Source organism: Erythrolamprus reginae, chromosome 7, assembly GCF_031021105.1.
Source record: "Erythrolamprus reginae isolate rEryReg1 chromosome 7, rEryReg1.hap1, whole genome shotgun sequence".
Lineage (NCBI taxonomy): Eukaryota > Metazoa > Chordata > Lepidosauria > Squamata > Dipsadidae > Erythrolamprus > Erythrolamprus reginae.
In genome coordinates this window covers 28,862,145-28,871,295 of record NC_091956.1, presented here as the reverse complement: position 1 = coordinate 28,871,295, position 9,151 = coordinate 28,862,145, and the positions used below count along the sequence as shown (strand labels likewise).

Sequence of the window (9,151 nt, the reverse complement as noted above, 5' to 3'; positions counted from 1 at the left end):
AGCTCCATGGCCTTCCGGACCAGGTGGTGTTGGACCAGGGGACCCAATTCACGGCACGGTTTTGGAAAGAATTAATGCCAGCTTTGCAGGCGCAGGTTTGTCTAGTGTCTACACAGCATCCTCAGACCGATGGTGGCACTGAGAAGGTCATTGGCATTCTCAAACAATACCTGTGGTGTTTTGTGTTGGACCAGCAGTCTGACTGGTCATGCTTCTCCTGAATATGCCACTGCAAATTGACAGGGTCATGGGTGGCAGCCAGAGCTTCTGCGGGAAGGATAGTTTGTAATGGGGCCAGTTCCTTGGGATGCAGGAACTTGGGTTTTCGGGATGAAGCAGCCACTCAAGATTTTTGGTAACTCGGCGTGTAGCAGATCTGAAAGTTGAACCGCGCAAAGGAAAATGATCAATTTATCTGCCATTGGTTCAACTTTCGGAACGTGCAATAGTAATTCACAAATCCCAACAGTCTCTGCACATCCTTCACCCTCTGCGGAGGTTGCCAGGTTTTCAGAGCTGACACCTTGCCTGGATCCATGGCTATGCCTCCTGGAGAAATGACGTGCCCCAGGAATTCTATGGTGGTATGAAAAAACTGGCATTTCTCCAACTTGGCACACAATCTCTGCTCACGCAAACATTGCAGGACCCGGCGCAAGTGCCACAAATGACTGGACTTTGATGGGGAGTACACAAGAATTTCATCAAGGTAAATAACCACAAAATGGTCTAACATATCCCAAAACACATCGTTCATCAGGTGCTGGAAGACTGCTGTGGCGTTGGTGAGACCGAAGGGCACAAAGGTATACTCAAAATGCCCATACCTGGTGCCGAATGCCATTTTCTACTCATCCCCTGGTTGTATCCGCACCAAATTATATGCACTGTGTAGATCGATTTTGGGAAACACCTTGGCAGCTCGTAGATGTTCCATTAACTGGGGATCAACTGCAGTGGGTACTGGTTGCGCATCGTGGTGGCATTCAGGCATTGGTAATCACAGCACAAACGCAAGTCCCCAGTCTTTTTCTTTGCAAACAAAACAGGCGCAGAAAGGGGTGAGGTCGAGGGCCTGATGAACCCTTTAGCAAGATTCTTTTCAAGTCCTTGAGGGCCACGAGTTCAGGTTCAGACATGGAATACAGCCGACTGGCAGGAAGCTTGGCATCAGTTCAATGGCAAAATCATACGGCCAATGCATTGGCAACTGATCTGTCTCCTTTTCATTGAAGACATCAGTGAATTCTGTGAGGCACTCAGGTAAAACAGCCTCGGAGATCCCGGGCACAAACATGATGGTGATGGTCCACACACTGCAGACTTGTAAAGGTGATTACATTCTGGGACTACACCACGTGAGGATTGTGTGCACGTAGCCAAGACAATCCCAAAACTACAGGAAAATGGAGGCCTCAGGTGACGTAGAACTGGAGAGCCTCCTCATGGGTCCTGATGACCCAGCGGCGAGGTCTGGAACTGGATGGGCCTGGACAGCAAAACTCGCCCATCGATAGTCTCCACAGTTAATGGGGGGTTCACAGGACACAATGTCTCTGCGCAAAAGCCTCATTCAAGAATTTTGTGGCAGCCCCCAAATCCACGAGGGCACAAGCCATGAGATGCCGGGTATGACAGTGTACATGGAGTTGTGCTACAAGCGTTAAGTGTCAGTACAAGCTGGGATCATTAGCCAAAGCGTCCGGAGGGGGTTGGATACTGGCCCGACGTAGTGTTGCCACCAGGCCAGGCTCCCCTCATTTCCTGAAAGAGCCTCTGGCTGAGGTGCCATGGTCACAGGAGCTGACACTGAGGAATCAGGAACTTTGGTAGGAACACGGGGTGCAGACTCGGGAATCGGTACAGAAGTAGTCAGGATGGCAGCAGACGGTACAGGAGTTATCGGGACAGTGGCAGCTGCTGTGCTCTGCAATTTGCGAGGACAGGAATTCATAAAATGACCTGCCCCCCGTGCAATAATAACAAAGATTTGCTGCATGCCGATGAGCCCTTTCTGCAGTAGTCACACAGGATGTGATGTAGTTCACGTCCATCAGTTCCTCCCGAGCCTCTGGAAATGCATGATCTGCCAGACATGGAGGCAGGGCTGGCATGAAATGGCAGGGTGCAGGAACCGGGTACTGGACTGGCACAGTTGGCACCCCCTGACATGGAGCAGGCACAGGCATGGCGCACCTCTCGGGACAGCAGCTGGGCTTCAATGTCCAGACAGACCTTGTGAACCAGCTTGTCCAACATAGCCTCAGACAAGCCATCCTGGAAAGCCTCCAACAATGCGGTCTCATTTCATTGCACCGCGGAAGTCGCTCATATACTCAACCAATGGGCATGAGCCTTGCTTCAGTTTCTTCAATGCATCGTGGCCATCTGCTCCCACACTGGGTCTGCAAACTGCCACCACAACCATTTGCAAAAAATGGCATAGTCCTGCAGCAGTGGATCATCGCGGTCCAGCAATGGTGACACCCATGCTGCAACAGGGCTGGCCAACAAGCTACAGAGGAAAGCCACCTTCTCTGCATCCCTGGGAAAATGCACCAGTTGTGCATTGATAAACAACTGCACCTGGCTGAGGAAGGCAGGAAACTGGCAACGGTCTCCCCAAAACTTCTCAGGCATAGCCACAAAACACTTCCTCTGTGGTGAGGGCTGCGGAGTGGGAACCACCAGCTGCACCAGGGGAGGGGCTGGCTGCTGAGTTAAATAGCCCATCTGGTTCTGCAGAGCAACCACCGTCTGCGTCAGGATTTGAATTTTCAAACGTAGGGCCTCAAAAACAGCCTGCATCTCTGCCATGCCATCAGCCATTTCAAAACAAATGCAGGGGAAAAAAAACAAAAACAGGAATAGGCCACAAAACATGGTCGGTGTGTGTCTGAAAGGTGGGAGTTTATTTTGTTATGCCGGTCTTCACGTTACAATCCCCAATTAAGTCAGGAATGTAAATTCAAATACACACACTGTTGCAGAGTAAACAGAAAAACAGTTTATCCAAAATAATACTGTGCGCACACACTTTAAACTGAGCAAATTAGCTCACACACAGATAACAGTCCTTGCAATCTGCAAGAAACAAAAACAAAGAGAGCAGAGAAGAGCAGCTGTGAGAGCATCCCATCCAAACTTCTTCAAGTGAGTCCACAAGATTTACTTAGCTGTGAAATATCCCAAAAAGTCTATGAAAGTCCTGGAACAAGGCAAACACGAGGTATCCGTCTCCAAATGGATAAACTCCCACATGCGCTCTCTGCAATGCTGGTAATTTATCAGCAATCACATTAGCCTAATTGCCTGAGTCACAGGTGTTCTCCCTTATCTTCTATGATACCTGTGCAGTTGTTCCCTTCTTGTCATAAACCTGCGCCTACGCACATCTATTAACTGATCCTCCTCTGAGTCTGATGACTCACTAATGGGGTCATTAGCTAATTGGCTGACTGCCTCCACTTCTCCGTCCAATTCTTCTCCCCCAGCATCTAACCTTGACAATGACTCTTCACTGTCAGAAACTGCTGGCAGTAAGACAAGTCTCTGGGAACCTGAGGATTCTCCTAAACCAACGTCCACATTCCCCATTGCAGGAGCTGGCCCAGAGCCAACCAAAACAACCTGGATAATAAATTGTCATCATTCTTACCTTTGAAAGCTCCATTCCCTATGCTATTGCTTTAATTAAAGTAAATACTAGTTTGGGTAATCAAATCAGGTAAAACAGAAAGATACATTTTTAAATGGTATATATCTTTACCTGCACACCATTGAGTAGGTGCTGCATATGCCAGCATGACCAAAACACAATTGTATTTAATCTTATGCTAGTCTGTTTGTAGATGTCATATTTCTAAGCTCTATCTCCAATTTGCTCATTGAAAATTTAAACCAATTGTACCAAAGATACTTCAAATAATTGCTGTGAGCCATTAAATGATGCTAAATCATTTGAAACATGCCTGCTGGATATTCATTGTCTTCTTCACTGTTTCATCTTTTTTCTTTTTCTTTTTCTTTTTCATTATTCATTTCTTCTTTTTTTAATGTAGCACAGCCTCTGAAATTATCTAAAGCTTTGCAAAATAATGTATGGATAAGAAAAGAAAGTTCTCTCTAGAAGGTCAGAATGCAATTTTGTTCTTATTTCTATAGGAGGGGTCAGAAGCCAGGCTATGCAGATGAAACCAGGCCACAAAAACAAAGCTCCACCCGCAGTATGCAGGTAGCATGTGAAACCACACCCCTTCCAGACTGTGGAAAAACTACTCTCCACAGAACTGATCCAGAGGTGGATTCCAGATTCTTCTACTGTTGATTCACTCAGGGACGTGCTGAATGGGCAGATGCACATTGCACATGTACTAAAAAAAGGCTTCTGCTTTTTTGCAGAAGCAACAAACAAGATAGTGCTACTGAGAGAACCGAGAGGCTTTAGGATGGGGCAGGCCTGGGTCACTGCTGGTTCCAGCAACCCAGGCTAATAGTTCTATAGAACCAGTCCAAAGTGGTAGGTACCCACCTCTAAATTAGTCCCTGGTGCCCAAAATGTTGGGGCTACTGATCTATAGAACTCCCCCTCCTGTATTCAATATTGGCTAATAAGGAAGCTAAACCCTTAAAAATTTGAAAACATAACAGTAACTGAAGAAAATCTGTTACTTAGAAAAACTAAAGGTAATTTTAAAAGAATCTAGGAGGACATATGGTGGTAAACTACTATAACTGAGGAGCTTATAAGAAGTCAATGAAGCAGTTATGGACAGACAATCCTGGTGAATTGATGTTCTTTGAGCCATGAAGTATCAGAAGAAAATAAACAACTCAATAATGACGTCTTACTCCTTTACTTATCATTTTGTTTTTGTTAGAGAGTTATAAATTCAATAATTATGTTGAGATAGAGTATGTCAAGGTGGGGCTTATGGGAAACATGAAGTTTAAGTGGTATGACATTGATTAAATTTGGCCATCATTCCTCACTATTACTTTTCAGTTCCACAATTTGTACCTTAATTCTTGCTTACATAACAGTAATAAAAATAACTATACAAAACTCAGTTCTGCAAGTTTGCTGAAATTATTTAGGTCATTAGTTTCAAACAAAAGGGGGAAAGTTACTTTGCAAATCATTAATCATGAATGCTAATGCATATTGTTCACATTTACTTTCCAGGTAAAGGAGAGCCAAATCTGCATAACAAAGCAAAAATAGACAGGTATGTTAAAATACCCAGTCATCAAATGAAGGTGAGGAAATGAACAAAGCACTATTTCTGTATGTATATGATAGAAGAAAAGGAATTAGTAACAAAGAAGTGTCATGAAAGAAGCCATACAACCTGAATCAGAATATGAGATGAAATTTTATAAATTAAAATAATGATATATAAAATTAAATACAATATTTACTTTCTAAATATATTGAAAATACATATTTCATTCTATATTTGGATTTCTTAGGGTACAGTTATAGTTGGAATGTATTATTGTCTGCCAATACCAGCTTCTGTCAATACCAAGAGATCGGGCTCACAATCTGGGTGTCCCCCTAGATCCACAGCTGTGGATCCCTTGGTTGTGGCTAGGGGGACCTTTGCACAGGTCCATCTTGTGTACTAGCTGCATCCCTATATGGACCAGGAGGCTCTTCGCTTGGCCACTCCTGCCTTTATCATCTCTCAGTTCAACCATTACAATGGAGTTACCCCTGAAGAGCATTTGGAGATTTCAATTGGTCCAGAATGTGGCCGCATGAGCTATTGTGGGTGTACCTAGGTACACCCACATTACACTGATGCTCTGGGAGCTACACTGGTTTCCAATCAGTCTCTGAATGCAATTCAAGGTGTTGGTTATTACCTATAAAGCCCTATATGGCTTAGGGCCTGACAATCTTCAGGACTGCCTTCTGCCATATAGCTCCCAGTGACCAATAAGAGCCCACAGAGTTGGCCTTCTTTGGGTCCCGTCAGCCAAACAATGCTGACTGGCTGGGTCTTGGGGAAGGGCTTTCTCTGCGGTGGCTCCAGTTCTATGGAACCAACTATTTCCAGAGATCCACATCCTCCCCACCTTTCTGACCTTACACAAAGCTGTAAAGACCTGGCTCTTCCAGCAGGCTTGGGGACATTGATTGAATGGAATATTGCTTAAATCCGGCCATGAGTGAAAGTGAGCATTATGTATGTATTTTAATTAAGTGTTTTAAAATTGTTTAATTAAGTGTTTTAAAATTAGGGTTTTAATTAAGTGTTTCAATTTTATAAAAAAAACCTCATGTTTTTTTTTTGCTTGAAGTTGCCCAAAGTCCTTTGGGAGTTGGGCAGCATATAAGTAAGACTAATAAATAAAATAAATAAATTTCCCCAAAATGTGTCCTCTATGCGGTTAGAGTATTACCAACAGTAATCTGCTGAGGAATCTTAGAATTTGTCGACTCTCAAAATTGGAATACAGAGATTGTGGGAACGTTGCTATATGCAATCACATCAGAAATATGTCAGTGTATACATAGAACCAGTCCTTACTTATGTACCAACAGAAGAAAAAAAATGTAACTCATGATTGAATTGTGTTGTCCTTGGTACTTTCTGAGTTTGGTGGTTTTCTCCTTTCTAATACTAACATTACCAAGTTTGGCAAAGGAAATGTTTGCAAGAAAACCACCAAGATCAGAAACATGGAAGGATCTTTATTATTTTTTCCAAAGTACAGAAATTTCTGATATGTCTTTAAACAGAGCATGAAAAATATCAGTGGATTCTCTTGTCCTCAGCATTTATTTAAATATATTTGTTGCAACGGTCTTCAAATGGCAATTTTTTAGTCTCACCTCCTACTCAATGAAGCAATCTAATACAATTATGTAATTATTGCTTTTCAAAAGCAATGAAATATTTCATGATTTATAATTTTCTATGAAAAATCTATCCAAGGTGTAATAGCAAGAAAATGCCATGACCTTCAAATCCTGTTATATTTTAGTTCATAAATACTCAATACAATTTTTTTTAAAAACTAAGTGGCAAATTACACAAAGGAATTTAACATAGCAGCAACTTATATTAATTATTACCAATTATACGGTAAATACTTTAACATTAAGTAATCACTATAAATGTCAGATAAATATGTTTAATGTTTGTGTAGCAAGTCCAAATATGCACTCTGTGGAAGCAGTAAATCAGAAAACAGAATGGTCTGTGGTCGCTCAATCAAAACTCCATTAATAGAATCTCTAGGTAATATTTTCTTCTGCTGCTGACTCTGTGCTCATGAGGACATCAAGAAAGAATGGGTGCTGATTTTATCCAGGAAAATACATCTTATGAAACCTTACGAAGTTTTGCAGTTGCCCAGTGCCGTAATCTTTCAGAATCTCAGAATAGAATTGTGCTGGAAGGGATCCCGGAGGTCTTCTAGCCCAATCCCTGCTCAAGTACTCCTGTACCAGTTTGGACAAGTCTCTTCTCAAAAGCCTCCAGTGATGAAGCTCCCACAACTTCTGAAGCTGGTTAATTGTTCTCACTGTTTGTTGTGTTTGGGCCTGGGCCAGCCGTTGCTCCCACACATGGGAGAGACGCAGCACAAAGTGAATGCGAAAGCCTGGCTGACAGCCAGGAAGATGTGGCAGACAGCCAGGAAGATGTGGCAGACAGCTAGGAAGATGTGGCAGACAGCCAGGAAGATGTGGCAGACAGCTAGGAAGATGTGGCAAACAGCCAGGAAGACGTGGCCACTGAGACGCAGGATTCAGCAGACAGCCCAGGGGATTTGGCATGCAGTCCCTCAGACAGTCTTTCGTCCCTGGGTTCTTCTGCAGATCAATATATCGATCTACGTAGCCGAAGAGCTATGCAAAGAAGGGATCGCTTTAAGGAGTATTACAAGTCATTATAGGAGCACCTGGGCTGGGTGTGGTTCTTATACTGAGGGCTGGGTGTGGTTCCCTTAATGGGGGCTAAAGGGATAAAAGGGAACAAAGGCCAAGGCAAACTGTGGCTGTTTATCTGTGTTATTTTGTGGTTCCTGCTCTGAAGTTTCTGTTCCGTGCCGTTGGAGTTTTCAACCCAGCTTTTTCAGACAAGTGGGAGGTGAAAACTCTGGGACTTGCTGTTTGCTCCAGAGATTCAAAAGGACTCCTGGACCGTCTTTGCTCATTCCAGGTTGTCTTTGTTTGTTTTTTCCTGTGTTTTTGTATGCGGCTGAAGTAAGCCTTGCACTCTCATTGTTTTCGGACACTAAGAACTGTTTTTGAGTAACCCTTTTTTTGTTTATCTAATACAAGTTTGCTGATTAGCAGAGCATGTGTGTGTTTGATTTCTTTTCCTTGGACTGTTACGCATTGCCTGAGCCCGGCAGAACACTGTTAGGAAATTTTTCTTTAATGTCAGGTTTCTTCTCTCTTTGATTAATTTCTATCGTTTCTTGTTTACTCTCTGGTACTTTGGAAAATAAGTTGTAGCAGAAAATTTTTGAGGCAGTCCCTAAAATTTCTGAACACTCTTATCGCACCATCCCTAGTCCTTCTTTTCTCTGTACTAGTCATATACTAGTCTATCTGTCTCTCTCTCACTCCTTCTCTCTCTGTCTCTCTCCCCTCCCTCCACATCTCTCTCTCTCACACACACATACCTACACACACATTTTGTGACACATTGTTCAATTTTGTTACACAGCAGGAGCGAATACTGCTCTTACCAGAAATCTAAATTGTTGGTGGACAATTTTGAGATGAAGGGCAAAGGGCCAGCTGAAATTATGACAAGGGTCACAGATTATTCACATCACAATGCAGCTTTAAATGTCAGAACCAATGGGAATGCTTATGTAAAAATTGGATGATTCATAGTCATATATCTTTATTGTTCTCAATCTAGTGATCTCACATAGAATCTTTATTAAGAAGTTCTAAACATTGGAAAAATGGCACGTAGAAGATAACTGGAAGTTAGGACAATTGAATAGGCAGCCTTGAATTAATAAAATTTGGAAGACAATTATCTTCAAACATCAGTATTTAACAGAAAGTCCCTAATTTTGTATGTAACTCTTAAAAAATTAAATTTTATTAAGTTCAGATTTCCCTGTCTCAATATCAAAAGAGAGGTGAAAAGTACATAGACTGTTATAGACTACA

The 9,151-nt window shown here is 42.7% G+C and overlaps 1 protein-coding gene across 1 annotated transcript; it reads right to left on the bottom strand.

Annotated features, from left to right (window-relative positions):
• Nucleotides 1-2,370: 2,370 nt before the first annotated feature.
• On the bottom strand, nucleotides 2,371-2,829 carry LOC139170646 (protein LDOC1-like). Its single transcript, XM_070758137.1, has one exon. The coding sequence runs from the start codon at nucleotides 2,827-2,829 to the stop codon at nucleotides 2,371-2,373; it is 459 nt and encodes a 152-aa protein (XP_070614238.1).
• Between the last annotated feature and the right edge of the window lie 6,322 nt (nucleotides 2,830-9,151).